The sequence below is a fragment of the Notolabrus celidotus genome, chromosome 11 (assembly GCF_009762535.1).
Source record: "Notolabrus celidotus isolate fNotCel1 chromosome 11, fNotCel1.pri, whole genome shotgun sequence".
Lineage (NCBI taxonomy): Eukaryota > Metazoa > Chordata > Actinopteri > Labriformes > Labridae > Notolabrus > Notolabrus celidotus.
The window spans coordinates 19215124-19232925 of record NC_048282.1 but is presented as its reverse complement, the minus strand read 5'-3'; the positions used below and the strand labels follow the sequence as shown (position 1 = coordinate 19232925).

The 17802-nt window shown below is 40.1% G+C and overlaps 2 protein-coding genes across 5 annotated transcripts in view; one reads left to right on the top strand and one right to left on the bottom strand.

The window, feature by feature from the left end:
* lrp1ab (low density lipoprotein receptor-related protein 1Ab) overlaps positions 1-4264 on the top strand; it is a 91853-nt gene extending 87589 nt beyond the window's left edge. Inside the window, 2 exon segments of the mRNA XM_034696801.1 lie at positions 303-447; positions 2317-4264. Of these exon segments, the coding sequence (XP_034552692.1) occupies positions 303-447; positions 2317-2454 (283 nt within the window). The 3' untranslated portion in view covers positions 2455-4264.
* Positions 4265-4350: 86 nt separating this feature from the next.
* Positions 4351-17802, bottom strand: part of fmnl3 (formin-like 3) — a 40161-nt gene continuing 26709 nt past the window's right edge. For 2 of the 4 annotated variants that reach the window (XM_034696802.1, XM_034696805.1), the window contains 17 exons: positions 17703-17777; positions 17464-17574; positions 17225-17374; positions 16523-16624; positions 15944-16310; positions 15397-15492; positions 15155-15279; positions 14769-14971; positions 14391-14694; positions 14224-14304; positions 13980-14109; positions 13687-13847; positions 13419-13520; positions 11524-11616; positions 11273-11396; positions 10029-10144; positions 4351-5779 (listed from right to left, as the gene is read on the bottom strand). In XM_034696802.1, the coding sequence (XP_034552693.1) occupies positions 10053-10144; positions 11273-11396; positions 11524-11616; positions 13419-13520; positions 13687-13847; positions 13980-14109; positions 14224-14304; positions 14391-14694; positions 14769-14971; positions 15155-15279; positions 15397-15492; positions 15944-16310; positions 16523-16624; positions 17225-17374; positions 17464-17574; positions 17703-17777 (2316 nt within the window). In that variant the 3' untranslated portion in view covers positions 4351-5779; positions 10029-10052. Of the gene's footprint in view, positions 5780-9439; positions 9484-10028; positions 10145-11272; positions 11397-11523; positions 11617-13418; positions 13521-13686; positions 13848-13979; positions 14110-14223; positions 14305-14390; positions 14695-14768; positions 14972-15154; positions 15280-15396; positions 15493-15943; positions 16311-16522; positions 16625-17224; positions 17375-17463; positions 17575-17702; positions 17778-17802 lie in introns of all 4 variants that reach the window. The other 2 variants (XM_034696804.1, XM_034696803.1) reach the window with 2 other exon arrangements.

Below are 17802 nucleotides of genomic sequence, written 5' to 3'. Positions count from 1 at the left end.
ATGCTTGCAAACCAGTGAGTATTTGCAAAGTGAAAAAAACAGCATTCTTCACAACAGATATGCTGCAGTATATCCTCTGTGTTTTATCAAATGACCTTTTGTCAAAAGCTCATTTGGATACCTTAAGTTGACGTTGTCTTGATGTGTGGATTGTATGTTGCGGGTGTTGCATCAGTGCTTGGTTAATGCCAAGTTTCCTCTGTTTGTTGAAGTTGAAGCTGCTCACAAAAAGAATGTTCTTTTTCCGAGGCTTTTAATCTTTTGCTTTGATGGTTAATCTGTTCATCTTTCTCCCTCTGCAGTGCAAAGGGCTTCCAGCATCACAGAATGACGAATGGAGCCATGAATGTCGAGATTGGGAACCCTGCGTACAAGATCTATGAGGGAGACCCTGATGATGACGCCGGGGAGCTCCTGGATTCAGACTTTGCCTTGGATCCAGACAAGGTAACACAGCCAAAAGAATCCTTAGATAAAAGTTGGACAAAACACCCCGGAACAAATTAGAAAGAACGCAGAGAGTAGTTCCATTCAGACTAGGGACAAAATGTGCCCAGGCTGACATTTTGCCGTCTCCAGTCTTGTTTTTTTTTCCTCTCTGACCTTTTGCACTAGTTCGGCTTCTCTGGTTGTCCATTATCTATTTAACCTTTTGGTTTTCATTCAATTCCCAACCCTGTTCTTCCTGTCTTGACTTAATTTGATCATTTCTCTCTGTACCTCTGACATCACATTGATAGATCCACTTAAAGGACTGGGTGGCTACCACTGAAACTTCCCACCTACATAGTTCTCCAAATCATTTTTTAGTGATCTTGTAACCACATATCAGATCCCCACTTTGATGGTGTTGGCTTTGCAGCAAACAAGGTGGCCAATTTGACAAATTGCAGGATGTTAGCTTACCGACAATAGAAACGTTCTGAGATAGGTCTAATGTGGACTACCAGTTAAAAAACACAGTCTGTTTTTGGCCCAAGTTTGTATTGGGATGTTTGCAGAGATATTGAACTCGACATGTCATTGAAATGTAGCCAATGATGTTTCAAATTGATATTACTCCAAATCCCATGTGCACTATATTTGGATATAGCCGTGAGATCCCTTTACTTAAAGGAAAGGCTCATGAAATAATAGCGTTCACCTCCTTAATAGCCCGGCTTCTTATACTTCTTTCCTGGAAAGCACAATCACCACCCAGCTTCCCCAGATGGATTACAGACACCATGTATTTTCTTAAACTTGAAAAAATAAAATATACCTCAAATGGTTCCTTGCATAGTTTTAGTAAGACTTGGATCCCCTTTTTAAAATATTATGACAGCCTACAAGTCCCTCTAAGTAAGAAATGAACAATAGCAGAGTAGAAGATTGGATGCCACTATTTATTTATTTTTTATTAATTAATTTTCTCTTCCTTTTACATTTTTTTGATTACTATTAATCTAACACTATTGTGTGTGTGTGTGTGTGTGTGTGTGTGTGTGTGTGTGTGTGTGTGTGTGTGTGTGTGTGTGTGTGTGTGTGTGTGTGTGTGTGTGTGTGTGTGTGTGTGTGTGTGTGTGTTTACTTATTTATTACTGTTATTATATTTTTATTAATGAATTATCTTATTTCCCCTTTTGCTTACTTACAAATCTGGGATGCAGGGTTGAAGGGAGGGCTAGGGTGGGGCATGGAAGGGGAATGGCAACCTTGAATACTGCAGCAGCTGTTCTATGTTTTGGGGGTTTTTGTATGTGTTTACCAGCAATGTATGCTGCAAGAAAAATTTATCATGATTAAGTCTATGGAAAACTCAATAAAAAAAAGTTAAAAGAGAAATGTAGCCAATGAAACCTGGAAAAACCCAGACCTGGGAAAAACCCAGTCCTGGGGTTGAGAACCACACAAGTGTTGGAACCATCATAATATATATTCTTATACCTTGTACAAAGAGAGTACAGTTTACCTAAGTCAACTTCCTTGTGTGTTCAAGCATACCTGGCCAATAAAGCTGATTCTGATTCTGATTCTGAGGTATATCAAGTGTTTTAGATAAAGCTCTTATAAATGCTCTGCTCCTGCAGCAACTACAAGCTAAATACCTAATAAAACAAAGAAGCAGAGCAGACAGACACACTAACAAGTGATCATAAAAAAACTCCTTTCTGTAGAGGTTTGAGTCATGTGAAAGGAAATGTTTATGTCATTGTTGTAATTAGTGTGGACTTTCGTTCTTAAGCACCAAATCCTGTAAATGAGGCTTCTTTATAAAATAATCTCTGCTCTTTCTCTTCATCCTTTAGTCACCCTGTAATTTTCTTTGCTCCGCAGCCGACCAACTTCACCAACCCTGTGTATGCCACCCTGTACATGGGCGCCCACAACAGCCGCAACTCTCTGGCCAGCACAGACGAAAAGAAGGAGCTTCTCTCCCAGGGCGATGAGGACATGAGTGACCCGCTGGCGTAGGGCTCGGCATGGATTGAACTCTGCCAACGTTGCCCTGCCTGACCCAGTGCTGAGCCGGCGAGCTCTCTCATCTTATGCCTTTACCAACAGAAAAGAAAAGCAACAAAAAAAGAAGCGAGAACACTGTACAAAATGTATAAAATGAAGGACTACTTTTTTAAGTGATTGCAGTATTATATTTTGTTCTTTGACAAAAAAAGATCCTGGTGATGAAAAAGGAACCATTTTATAGACATTTATTCAGTTCTTCTTTTTAATTTTGCTCACCTCCTCCTTACACTTCTCCCTCCCCTGTCACGCATATAGCCACTACCTCTGTGCAAATGTAAAAGATAGAGATTAGAATGGCAGTGGAACAATTTTAATTTTTTATTTTTGTATGAATTGTATAGGAGAGAAAAAACAGAATATTGTTCCATCCTAGAAAATGTTGCCAAGTCTCTGTTGTTCATGGGAGAGGGGGAGTCAGTCCTTACAATGAATGCTTCCCTGATGCTGGTTGGGCTCTTTCGTTCACATTGTGTCTACATGTACGTTTGCTGCTGGAGGATTTTGGAGCTAGGTGAGGCTGGGGGAGGAAAAAGGAGTTTTTATACTGCACATGTACACGTGGAGGACTCACCATCGCAGACTGTGTGCTCTGTTGTCTCACAACTACATTCAAGTGATTGTCTTTTACCTCCTTGCACAGACGAAAGTTATATATTTGCATATATATAAACCTATTAACAAAGTGTCTTGAAAATATACCCAGGAATACAAACATCAGTAACAAATAGCAGTCTGTACTTTTTAACAGTTTTTTTTAAAGTCATTGTATAATTGACATACTCTGTGTCAGCAATGAATGAATAAATGGCAGTGTGTGCATGGAGATGATTGTAATAAAGTCCACATTCCAGGATACAAAGTCTGGGATGGAGATCCGTGGCCTTGGTTTAAAGCCTAAAGGAGGACTTTTGAATAGTGTCCTCAGATTGCGCTGAAACTGTTCTGGAAAGTGTTTTTTGGGAGTGACGGCAAGCTTCTGTGAATTTCTGGTCATCACTAAAAATTACTGAGATGAATATTTAGCTAAATAGGTCTCGTTTAGCTTTTGTTCCTCGTCTTTTGATTGTAAATGTACTTTCAGGAAAGGCCAGGGAGACCATGTGATGGTACGAACTTCTGTTGGAGATTGAGTTTTTATCTAATTTTTTTTAATCATATAATTTACCTGCACATTTAATTTTTCGCTTCTACTCATTGTAAAGTGGGTCCCCTGGAAGGAGACAGATCAGCTTCCTGATTAGCATTCCTTTGTTAATTCCTTTGCCTTGCTGCTAACGCTCACCATGTTTCTGTCTGTCGAACCGGTTTCAAGTCTTAAAAGTGTTGCTCACCACGCTGCTTTTAACTGAGCTGATCAGCCGTACCTGCCATATCTCTCTGCATGGTGCTCACACATGTCCTAAAAAAACAAAACCCTCTCTGGCTTAGACCCCCAATTCTTAACAGTATTCATCCCTCCTCTTTTTTTTTTATCCTGCTCTGTCAGATTTTCATCAAACCATGTAAATTAGAGAAATCATTTTTCAGTGGGAGAATTTCTTTTGGTGGAAAAAGTGGTTCTGATTGTTTTGTTATGATTCTATTTCTTTTTGATATAAGAAATTAAATGGATTTTTATAGTAGAGATGTATGGTGTTTCTGTCTGTCTTTTGGAGAGATGAAGAGGAAAAATAATTGCTCTTTACTTCTTGCTGGAGTAAACATGAAGTATCCTTTCAAAAAAAAAGTCTAGAAATAAAACAATGACATGTAGCAACTGCTTTTTGAGTGTTGCTTCAGCAAACTAGAACATGTTTTGTTTTTAGAATCATACTGAGCTGTAATGACAGACTTGTGGTCAACTGGTTACATAATTCATCTTATTTATTAAACATGAAGTTTCATCTTTTAGTCAATAGACAATATCATGGATCATTTCTTCCAAAAAGTAAATTCCTTGATTTGAATCCACTTTAATATAAAATAGTGTCTCATACAATGGTAAGCCAAATTAAGTAGTGTAAAGAAGTACTGCTCCCTTTGTGCCAATGTAAGCTTTAACATCTGTTAGGAGCAAATCATCTCTAAAAACAGAGGAGATTTAAACGAGAGGCTCAAAACATAGGAAACATCCTTCATCTGAAGCAGGTAAATGTTCTCTAGGTCCCTAAGCAGCAGTCCATGAGGACTGAAAACATTTGTCACTTCCCAAACATCACTTTTAATGTGACAGAAAGTGTTGTCAAGGCATATAATATCATATTTCTAAGGACCACTTGCAAAAGGCACAAAATTATCCCAATTTGTATGAGCTCAAGAGAGGTAAATGAGAGTAATCCTAAAACCGTTAATACCCTCAACTTCTTATATCATGTATTAAAGCTGGAAACTCTTGCATATTGTAAGTATTATAAGGCTAATGTTATAGTACAGGGAAAATACAATCTTCAAGATCAGATGTGAAATAATCAAATTATGGCTGACTCAAGAATTAACACTGTTTACACAGAAGAAAAGGCACTTCAGAAGCAAAAAATGAGACATTCGAGAAATTTTTGCACGTCTGAAAAGTAGCAGTAGAATGATTGGTTGTTCCTCCCAGATTCATGCGCAATCAAAATAAACAAGAGTCAATAAAAAAATCTTGATTGAATATGTCGACCTGGCTTTATGAGGGGGAAAAGGTTCCCAAATGTCTCATCATATCATTGAAGCTTCCCTGTTGTGAGTCAGAGAGAGTCTTACGAGTGTCTTCAAGGCAAACATTCCAGCAGCAGAGTTGGCATCTTGCCTTGGCTGCCTCCCAGTCCACAAGTAGCCTTGCTACAACTTCATTATCTGAGGAAATTAAGAGTCTTGGGAATGAAATCCACGTGTTGGCAGGCACCTGCGAGGGAAAGCCCTGCTCCTCCTACTTTGTGGTCCTCCAGCTCTCAACTCACCCACCTGCTCTGTAGTCGTCCTCCGATTGGACACAGAGCGGGGAAAGTCTTGTGATTGCAGTGGGACAGGAGAAACCCACTGTGCTTCTGTAATGATGTCCGCTCACAAGTGGCTGTAAAAGGGCCTCCATAAATAAATAAATTACCCCCACTAACACAAGGGCTCTGTACTGTCCCCTCTTTTCAGTCTTTGTCATCTGCAGCCTCAGGGTTGAGACAGACCATGGCGACATAGGGAGGGGTGTTACACTGGGGGAGGGGTGGTTGTATAAGTGACAAATGAGTAGTTTAGGGTCTCTTCCAACCGCTCCGGATCAACGCGTCAGCTCGCAGGAAAGGCTGGTTTCGGAGATCTGTGAGTAGGCAGGGAGAGAGGGGTGAGAGACAGGGGGACACACATGTTAGAGGACCCAGAGGTCAATCTGCAAATGTGTTTCTATTTAATGATGTTCTCTTTAAAATGATTTAAGCAACAAAAAGAAAAGCAAGAAAATACACTCAGCTGCCATCTGATGAACTGGTGTGTTTCTGTTATATTGTCTACTGTATGAAAAGTATCACAGTAGGGGAAACACCAGAAACACCTTTCTTTGTATAGCTCATGTGAGGACCTGACTCGATTCTGTCAGTTTTAGCGCCCCCCTGTGGACAAAGCTGTTCATGTGCATGTAATGCTTTGCTGAAATCATTTGATCGCCTTTTCTGACACCTAATGTCAGCAGCATTTACAGGCATTAAAAGTAACTATAAAGCAGCTATCAGTCTTCTTGCTAATGATCTCTTTTGCTTTTTTGAGGTTAGATAGGATCTACTATTCATTTTGGTCTGACTGCAGCCAGGTAAAAAAAACCTTACTGTAGCTTTAATATAATTCAGTTCAACTGAGCCACAAACAGTATCCTCCATCTGACCAATACCACTCCCTAAAGCTCATGTGACTATTTTTCTGATGGTTATTAAACACCATTTTTGTTATTACTGATGACTTCAATAAGAAAAAGACATCATCAGGAACAAGATTGATTCTTTTTATGCATTATGTATAAAGTGAATCTTAATGCCTATAAACACACTCCCACAGAGTAGGTGCCTAACATGGTGGTTAACAGCACTTTCTTACATATTCCACAACAAACGTTTAGGCTGAGTGATATGTTTGACTGTTAAAAGAAGAGAATAATTAGATTTTTTGTAACCAACATAAAAGACAACAGCAAAGAGAGAGAGGGTACCACTCTGTCCAAAGGGGGCGCCAAAACTGTCCAAAACCCAAAGTTCCTCACAGGAGCTTTAACTGATTCAGCAAAAACTTACCCTTGTGAAGGAAGGATTTATGAATTGTTGTATTTGACTACATTAGCCAGTTTTGCCTATTAAAATGGCAACTGTGTGTAGATAATGGCACAATAACTTTAAAAAATCTGCTGCATTTACATTTTCTAATATTTTGTGTTAGAAACAAAAAATGAGCAAACATGAGCAATGCAGAGTCAACGTCGAAAACCACATTCCCATAACCTTGCATTTGAACTTGTTACAGTGATAAAGAAGTGAGTGAAATTCAAGGCTTTGGGAATGTAGTAACAGCAACTTTTAACACTTATACTGCAGGCCAAGTACAAAGGTCAACAAGCTCTTCTTTTGCTGAGCAACAACAAGCAGGCTTTACACTAAAGTGTAGGAAAACCTCTCAGCTCTGTCAAAGAACTGGACACAAAATGTGTTCATGTATTTCTCTTAGACTGTATGATTCTGTTTTTAGAGCCTGTTGACCAAACAGCTGTTTGACACACTGCGAGATGACAGTTAGCAAAGACAAAACATGGTGGGCGTTGTTGACAGGTGAGGCGTCGATGAACACTGGACGACATGCAACACATAATGAGAGGGAGTAAAGAGGATGACGGTGATAAACTTAGGAAGGATGTGATGAGAATAAAACACAGGACATGTTATCTGCAGACGCTATGTCCCAATCTGGGACAAATGCTCAACAACGATTTAAAGAGATATTATAGTCGGGTTTGATCGGGTTTGATCCATATTGATATTGAGACTTTTAAACGTAAACTAAAAACATATTTATTCAGTCTGGCTTTTATGTAGGGTTTAACAATTTTATTACCTACCTTTTATTAGAATATTGATTTAAATGTTGCTTTATTATTTTAGTAATTTTAACTGTTATCTTATTCTATTTTTATGTATTTATTTATTCATTCATTTATTTAATTTTATTTATCTACTCAGTTTTATTGATATTTTTCAGCCTTAGTTTTATTTTTCAACTCTTATCCTTACCTTTTAAATCTATTTATTTTAACTATTTTTATTTCTTAATTTTGATGCTTTAACTTATTTTAATTACACATATTTTATTTTGGTGTGCATTGGTCTCTATTTTATTTTATTTTTATGTTGTTCTTATTTTTAATTTGTATTTTTATTAGTTTTATTATTATCATTATTATTATCTTCCACTAAAATGTCTTAGCATTGTTTCATTTCTGCTTCTTTCTTGTTTTCAATCGCTGTAAAGCACTTTGGGTTGCATTTTATTTGTATGAAAGGTGCTATATAAATAAAGCTTGATTGATTGATTGATTGATAATATAAAATAATATGCAAAACCTACAGTAGCATGAATAGTTAACACATTTGAAAGAATATGTCCAGATAATTATTTATATAATATTAAGGTTTACCCAGAGCTTAACTTTTTTTCTTATCTTCAACTATACCTCAAAAATTGATATTCAAACTAGAGATATACCGATATGTTTCTTTTCAGGGCCGATACCGTTACCGATTATTAGTAGTCAAGGAGGCCGATAACCTATATTTGGAGTCGAACTTCATTTGCAGTAAAAGGGAAAATATGGCGTCAAAATTTTGAATAATACAAACTCTAACACTTCATTTTGTTGAAATGCCTTTAAGCATATATTTATTAAAGGGCTTTTCAGATTTGCAACATGTTAAAGGTTTTTTTTATCTTAGACAATAGACATCTTTGTTTTAAAATTCTAACAAAGTGCAGGGAGCTCCCGGGCTCAGCAGCATGTCTTAAAAAGTTCAATGAAAACTTAAACAAATAAATAGCTCCCTATGGTTTTCTTCGATAAATGAAGTTTTCCAAAATGTCAATATAACTGAAATGTTAATCTTTCACTTATCTTTGTTTTATGGGGGTATTTCAGTTTTTTTGAAGTGAGGTTGTATGAGTTTTAAATCACTATTAATTGTAGGGGCCACAACAGATGCTGTTCAGCTCGTCTCCTGCAATGAGAATCTGCAGGGAGAAATGGACCACAAGCTAGGCTATGGTTTCTGCAGACAGTGTCATTTCTGCCACGTGGTTTAGTGAATTTTGAGCCAAAATAACCCAGTTTTAAATTGATCTCTTATTGGCCGTCAGATTCAAAAAAAGGCTGATGCCAATATGTGTCAAAATGCCGAATATTGGTCTATCCCTAGGATTCAAACCCTGGAAATCTACACACTTTCTTACATTAACACCCTCAAAAAAATAAAGCAGTTATCATTTCAACTTGGAGAAGACAACAGTCAGAAAAAAGGGGAAATTAAATTGATTTGAATTAATTAGCAAAAAAGTTGGAGTACATAAAACAGTTGATCTTTACACTGTACTTACAAATGGTTGTGAAGTTTTTGTTACATTTTAGTCTTTCAATTTTCCTCCAGTATGTTAGTTGATATGTTAAAGTGTGGTATGATTTCACTTTGGACATTACAATTAAATGGGCAGAATCTCAATGATCATATTGTTGATGAGGTTTTTATATTTGAACGGCTATCAGGGCAAGTGAAATCTAAATGACAACACTAAACAATTTTAATCTCTAATCAGTATTAAAACGATCTCAGTGTTGTGGAGTATCTTTTTTTGCATCCAAAGAAGCTAGCTGAAGCAGCTGACATCACTGTAGCAGCACACAGGAGCTGAAGGACCAAGCTGGGCCGTTTTTTTTCAGCCAGGCTACCTTCCTTACCCTCTCTTAGGAGTGGGAAATACTGTCATTAATCTTCTTTTCAGCTGGATGGGGGTAGAATAAACAGTGGTGGGTTGAGGAAAGAAGAGTCACATGTTAGCTTGGAAACATACACCAAACAAGTTAGTTTCATGGAACAAGGCATCGTTGATAAAAAACAATAAAGTAGCCAAACCTCTTTATGTTATGATCGTTGAATTTAGCTCATTGCCTTAGAAGAAATTTGCAATAATAATGCACAGCCTTTTACAAACTGTCTTTCATGCATGTTGGTCTTAATGAACGATTTAAACACAGTAATGGCTGATTGTACTGAGTGTGCCAGACATATTTTTCACATATAAAATATGTTGACAGCCTCTACAGTACAACCTTCTTTTTGTATATGTGCCAGGCAAAGAGGTTTGGCCTTCTCCTATCATCACACGCCTGATAGGAGTCTACTAAAGTCAAACAAAACTAATGACGGCCCAAGTTAGTTCACAGTAGTTGTAGTTTGGGTGGTGGGGTTGAGTTTTAGGGGGGGGTGACAGGGAGCATGCTGCATGCACAGTGGGGTCAGGAGGCGTACGAGGGACACCTGGACAACCTTGGCATTAGAGGGAGGGGAGGGCTAGCAGTTGGCGTCGTCACAGAGGTTGGCTTCACAGAAGAACCGTGAGCCGCGTTTAGCAGTGCGGGCTGTGAAGGGCACGCTCTTCAGGACTGAGGGGAGGAGGGGGAGGGAGAAAAAATGAGTCACACCTGAGACACTGTTTTTCTGTAAGGGAGTAAAAAAAACACTGGACCAGCTTCAAAGTTCTTCAGATGATTAAAAAAACTGGAACTATGTTTTCTCTGTATGTAGATCAATGTAACCGACCCTTATTAAACCCCTTTGAGGTTTTTAAAGGAATGGGGAAGGAACACTTCACCTAAAGTCCCCCTGTTGTGCATTTATTATCAATATTCAAACATCTAATGAGTGAAGTTGTGAGCAGATATTCGTTAGTCAATGTTGTGCTCAGCAACTATAACTGGAAGAGATAGAAATCATGTCTTCCTTAAACATAAAACACAGTTGCTAAAAAAATTACTGGAAACCTTGTCCTCATAATTTTGTAATGTTAAGTTATCAAATGTTCAAATGCTGCTCATAAATGCTTGAAAGGGGGACTGACAGTGAAGTATGACTGGATAAGCACAGTGAGCATGTTTTATAGAGGCATAAGTTGCACAATAAGCTGTAAACAGCTCCGATAGTAGTGCCATGGAAGCATTATTAACATATGCATATATAATATTAATGTATTATTTACAGTACAAGCAATTATCAATGATTTGGCTTAAAAAAAACACATAATTTAGCTTTAATGTTATCCTGAGGCTGTAGGTACTACTGTTTGATTTCATTAAGCCCCACATGTAGGATTTTAAAATGACTAACTGGCAACTCCTAGTGGTAGATTAAAAAAAAACAAGTTATGGTATTTTCCACACAACAAATAAAACATCATTAGAATAATCTACACATAAAGAGGCTTAAGAAAATATTGGACTGATACTATAACTACAGGAGATATATTTTTAACTGTCTACCTTCACATCCAGGCTCAACAGCTTTAGTGTGTGTTGTACATTTCAGAGCTAACTACAAGACAGCACGTCATGGAATAACGAGCAGCTGCTGCGCCCGCTATGTGCTGTGCTCCAGATGTGGAGGCGTTTGCACCACATAGCACAAGGTGCACTGCAGTGGAGCCGAGCAGTGAATGACTACAGTCATCCTCGACCTGGGACGACCAGGGCTTCTGGCAACCACGTGAGGTCTTTTTGGGGTGCTGTCTGGCCCACCTGTGATGATGTCTTCAATAGTGCCGTCCTTGCCCTCGTACACGGGTCGGTGGTCTTTGGCTTGACGCTTGCGCAGCTCTGCAATCAGCTCCTGCTGTTGGTGCCTCTTCTTCTGAGCCTGGACCTGAACCAGCACAGAGGTTATTTGTTCTGTTCACTGTGCTATTTTGGCACACCACAAAGCTTTATTTAGCACTGAGTAAACATCTGATTGCTTTCACTCAGCTCTGATGCATGTACTTGGACTGTACCTTGGGGTCATGCTGTTTAGCCTCCTGAGCCAGCAATTTCTCTCTCATTGCTTGCTCCTGCTTTTTCCTCTGTTCGTTTCCCTCCACTGCATCCTGTAACCAAGTAAAAAAGTGGTCAGTCTGTGACAAGAAGCTGGAGCTCAAATAAATGAATGTAAACACACTTGTGTGACCTGTAAAGGCCAAAGAAAACAAAAGTAGAACAGAATCAGGGGACACACCCTTTAATATGTGCAACCACTTTTTTGCTCTGCTTTTTACTTTTACAACACACAAACCTACTGTTTATATTTCACAGCAATCATTCAATAAACCTGGATTCCAACTTATTTGCTATCTGGCTTTATGTGAGATTTGAAGATTATTACCTCTTTCATATTTAAATGCTACATGGGTTAGCATAGAAGATTAAAGCTGGGGCAGCAGCAAGTTTGACCTAGTCCAAACAGCACCCCAGCCAGGACTGCAGAATTATGCTAAGCTAAGCCAATTACCATAGGTAAGGGCCTATATTTCCCCACCTACCTTACAGACTTGTTGGAATGGAATTATGTATCCTACGGGACTCGCTCTTCTGAAGTGTACGTTTTAATTTGTGCTGTCATTTTCGTGTGACTGTTTTGTGACATGTGCTGCTGACCTCTTGGCCAGGTCACCCTCGTGAAAGAGATCCTGATCTCAATGGGTTTTACCTGGTTAAATAAAGGTTAAATAAAAAATTGGCTCATTTTGAAAGTCCTTCGAGTTAATACTGAACTGGGTCGATCAGCATTTTCCATTGATGCCCCTAAATCATGGAATACCCTCCAACAGACTTTAAAGTTGATATCTATTCCCTAATTATCAGAATTTAAGACTTTGATCTCAGACCACTGTGTCTCAAATTGTATCTGTTTTAATTAATATATTACTTTGTGAATGATTGTGTGTGTGTTTGTTTGCTGTTTCTAATATGCCTGTGATCTTGACGATATTGGAAATGAGGGAAACCTCAATGTCTTTTCGAGAATAAATAAAGGTTTTGAATTGAATTGAATATTTCAGGTGGGGTAAAACAGCAGTAGTGTTCTTTACATTTTACTTTCAGTAATAATACAATGAATTACAGTGACTGTTGCTACCAGGCTAATGTCAGACAGGTAGGTATTTATTATCTTGAGTAACCTCCCTTACTTTAGTGAAAGTAACTAACTAATTTATAAGGGACAACATTGGGAAGAGTTTGTTAAGAATTTCAATCCCTTAAGTTTTGCTGTCTTATTTAGTTTTGTGGTTTTATTTCAACTTACCACTGAAATATTAAACCAGCTCCACATGTTCCTCACAGGTTTTGGGGTTTTCTCATTTCCCCTCCACCATTTTTGGTTTACAATAGGCATATTTTGCCAAATGTTGTACTAAACATTTGGACTCACAAATGTATTTGCCAAATATCAGTGTGTATGTGCTGAACTAACATAAAAACACACATACACAGAAATCCTTGTGTTGCATATTTCCTTAAGCAGATCCCATAAATCCAGTCTGAGAACAATCTCAGGAAGTGTGCAGTGTAGTGGGGCAGGGCGAGGCCGTCTGGGGGTAAAGGGGGAGGAGGGGAGGAGGAAAGGAGGAGGAGGAGGAGGAAGAGGAGGAGGAGGAGGAGGAGGAGGTAAGGGGGGCAGAACCAGTCTAAACACCACAGCTGCAGCTCTGGAGTCAGACCCAGCTGGCCTTTCCTGTTATTTGGCTGTGGAATATACGCCACGTCCTGTGGCAAAGAGGCAGCCAAAGCTCTGCCCTGATCTGCTCTCACTGAAAGAAAACCGAAAACCAGGGAACTTCCAATCGGATCAGAGTGAAGAGCTGCACTCTATCAGAACAGATATGAAGAATGGTCTGCTCGGTTTCCTCACCTTGTAGGCCTTAATGAAGCGCACAAACACTGGGAAGAACACTGAGGGTGGAGTCGTCTTGGCACTCTCTCCAAAGTAGTTCACCACATTGTTAAAGGCTTCCTAGAATTGGGAGGGAGGACAGTGCCAGAGTGGAAGCATTGTATGTAAACACTAGAGCTGTAACAGGTTTTGTGTTAGGAGGTCAGTTAGTGATAAAGTGTGTTTTATGTCTATTGTCAGGTTTTTTTTTGCTTTAAGGTTTTGAGAAAAGGACAGTTTTGGATACCTCTGCTGTCTTGGCATCTTTTTGCAGCTTTTCCAGTGGTGTGTCGCTGGCCTGCACAAAGCCTTTCAGGACCGAATGATCGTGCAGGCTGCACTCTCTGCGGATCAGGTCCATACCTTTCCCCAGCTCTCGAACATCCAGCAGCACGTTTTCCAAGGATACTTTTATATGCAAGTCAAAGGGGTTATGTTTAATATTATATTACTATAAAAAAAAAGCATGCTATCGTTTAAACCTCCACATTTAACTTCAAAGAGCTGACACTGCTGATTTTCTTCTTTGTCTCAACTCACCTGCAGCAGCTTTATCCACAAAGTGCAGCTCATTGTGGAAGTTGGCAAGCTCAGGGTACTTCTCTTTCACAATTAGAGCTATGTAGTGGAGCAGCGTCATCTTCCTGTCTGTAGACTTAGTGTCCAGCAGCTGTGTAACAAGAATGAATGCCAGCATTAGTAAGAGCACTGCAGGAATCAACTGTGTGCCATGTTTTTTGTGCTGATTTTGTGAGGGCATCAAATTCTTCAACATAATACTCACCAGATCTAGACTTTGTAATTTGAAGCCATAAACACAGCCTCGCTTGCTGCTGTTCATGTAGTTTCCCAAGGCCAAGATGATCTGTAAGTAAACCAGACCATTGAGTAAACAAGCATTAATAAAAAATACTTGAGATTAAAAATGCATGTCTAATAAACAACCATCACCTCAAGCATTTTCTTTAACTTTGGTGAGGATTTCACTGATCCTGAAGCAGCAATGATTCCGTTAAGCTGTGGTGTGAGCATGTTGATGTTGTCCGAGAAGTTCCCCACAAAGGTGATGATGTTCATTCTCTGTGTGAGCCTCTCAATCTTGCTGAACAATAACATGAAGCGATCTTCCTCTGCAAGCTGGTCCAGTGGACGTCGCTCACGCTCATACTGACGCATCACCTTCACCTCTGACTCGGTGGGCAGGAAACGCATCAGGCACTCCACAAAGTCCACAGGTAAGGCCTTCAGGTCAAACCTGAGTAAACAGAGCATAAATTAATAACTTGTTCTATATTGTGCGTGGCACTGAAAAGTGGACAAAGTGCGTACTTCTCTATTGCTTTGCAGATCTCCTCTGTGGTCTTGTTAGCCTTGCGCAGCGTGATCGCCAAGTTCTTAGAGCGGTTGGCGTCCAGAAGTGTGACTTTGTTCACGGCTTTCTGGGCTACTTTGCTCTTTGTGCAGGTGATATCCACTATGGGACCCTGGGCTCTGGTCTTAAACATCTCCTCAAACCTCTCCAGATCCAGCTCCTGCACAAGATTGTCAGTCAGTGATTTTAACCCTTAACCTCTCAAATCTGATCAAACAACCCGAAACAATATGTTAGGCCTAGTCTTACAGTCTTAAACTCTCAAAAGATAACACATCAAGACGTTTATTAGTAACTTTTACTTTGTGGATTATCTAGTCTTGAATATGTTTGCTTGATTTACCTCTAGCACCCGTTCATCATCGATCTCGTTGAAGACTGTGCCTTTGATCTGATTGGGTTTCAAGGCTGTCCAGTTAAACACAGGCAGGCGGAACTTGGTCTTGATGGGCTTCTTGATTCTGATAGCTGTAGTTCAAAATTAAATACATTAAAAGGTTAGCTTTTTCTCTATTTTTTGGATGGGGAAGATGCTGATTTAATTCAGTGAATAACAAACATGTGTCATCTTGTGTCATCTCTTACCTGAGAGACCCAGACTAAGGATTACAGAGGGAGAAGGACAAGCATCTGGCAGAGGTGGAGCAAGAGGAGGAGGTGGTGGGATCGGTGCACATGGGCCTGTAATGAATGTGTAAGAAGATATAAAGATGTTTTTCTTATTATTTATTCATCCTTGTAAAGTATTAACTTTTTGGTTTCAATTTTAACCCTATCTTATCTTGATTTTGAGTACCTTGTGATGCTTTATTATCTATGTTCTGTCTAGTTCATTATAACCCTGAAGCAGCTTTATGTTTCATGTGTAGCTGGAAACTGCTCCAACAGTTGCTGTTATTTCTTCTGTGCTGCACTCTCCTGCACACTGACACACAAAGGAAACCAGCCTTGTATTTCCCTTTCCTGTCTGGGGTAGAAACACTGCTGTGACCCATCACCTGGCTTGGCACGAATGAACAAAGAAGGAAGGGGAACTGAAAATAGCCCTCCTCTAAGGATCTAGAGCCAAACCAAATCAACTTTCACATATAAGTGTCACCAGACATGATCACTGTGCGTCATGGTCTGTCACCTGAGGTGGAGGGAAGAGGTGGTGGAGGCGGTGGAGGTGGGGGAGGAGGGGGAGGTGCTTCACTTGCTGGTGGTAAACTGGTGTCCGCTCCTCCTGGTTCTGTTAAACCGATTGTTGAACCCAAAGACAGCTGCCCGATGTTTCCCAGTGGGATGCCAAGGCCACTTCCTACTCCGCCCGATCCTCCGACACCAAGAGGCTCGATGGTGATGTCTCCGTCAGGCTTCTTGTGCAGACGGATGGTGCCCTGCTGCTCCAGTTCCAGCAGACGCCTCTCGATGTTGAAGTGTCTCTGGGAGGCAGCATCCTTCTCTTTTATCATCCTCCTCAGGGTGTTAACCTGGGTGTTGGTTGACTCATATGTCTCCTAAAAAGTCACCAGGGGGCGATAAAGAGCACAACACAATGACTCTAAAAGCTAAAGAAACATCCTGTTTCCTGCTGACCTAATTTGCTATCACAGCAATTTAGCTAGATGCATCTGAAAGTGATCTCTGCTAACACACAGTAAAGTGGAGTGAAGCCTTTCTGCTGCCAGGTAGACTAGCGAATATCATATCATTACAGCTGCTGGCTTACCCGTATCACATGCAGGTCCTTATCTTTCTGAATGACTATCTTCTCCAGATCAGCCACTTTCATCATTGTTTCATTCTCCACCTCCAGCAGCTTCTCCGTCACCTGAGGGATAGTACAGAGAGAGCGGCAGAGATGAGAAGTGGTGAATCTGAGAATTGATCCACAGTTTGGGCATCTTTCCCAGACCCGCTCCCTCCCACTCTCTCCCCTGTATGCTGTGCATCATCAATATGAAATAAGATATGGTCTAGTAGAATGACGCAGCAGAACCATGACACAGCTTTTAGTTTTGATTTTGAAAAGATTACACATGTTGCTAAGGAATTCACAAGGAATCTCCACCCTCCACCTCCCCCATCATTCCTGACTCCAGAGAGCAGAGTTTGTTATGAAATTCCTCGCATGATGTCAGGGCTGTCCACGACCTTTAAATGTGAGAAAGATCTTTGCGAAGGAGCGTGGGATGCGAGGGCAACTGTCCAGAAAGAACGAGCCAACACAAGAACAATATTAAGATTGTTTTCACGCTCAGTACTTTCCAGCGTTCTCCACCCCTTCATTATTCTCAACCACTGGTGAAATGCAAACACCCTTTAGATTTCTAATCACCACGTAGAAACAGCCGAGTTAAGTACATGTCTGGTGAACCACAACATACTCATAAAGAGAGTGTTGGTGGTCCAGACAGGGTGGTGCACTTACATGGGACAGGTGCTCCTCCAGTTCCTCCACCTTTTCCAGAGCTGCATTCTTCGTCTCTGCATCCTCCAGCAGGCCACCCACGTCAAACACGTTATCCAGGTAGGCCTGGATCTGCACCGAAAGCTTGTCACTCTCCGTGTGTTTGCATTTCTGACATTAGAGAGATTGAATCAGCATTAGTGAAACTTCACAGACTCTACTTGGACTGCCTATTTTCTGCACATCATGGTCAGTGTTACCTCTAGGTAATCATCCAGTCCCAGCTTGGTGAATTCATACTGCAGATGGACTCTGAAGTTCATGTCCTCCACCGAGTGGACCACAATGTTGATGAACTGCATGCAAGCGACCTGGAGCAGCAAAGGGGACAGATATAGACCCAAATGTACTCAAATAGATGGATGGAAGGATGGATGGATGATCTCTATTCCAACCATCAAGAAGACATCTATTCGTGATAAAAAAAAAGGTATCTTACCATGTAGTCAATGTTTCCCTCCTCACAGCGGAAGTACTCCATTAGTCTCTCAAAGCGATGCTTCTCCTTACAAACCTGCAATGCAAAAGATGCATAAATA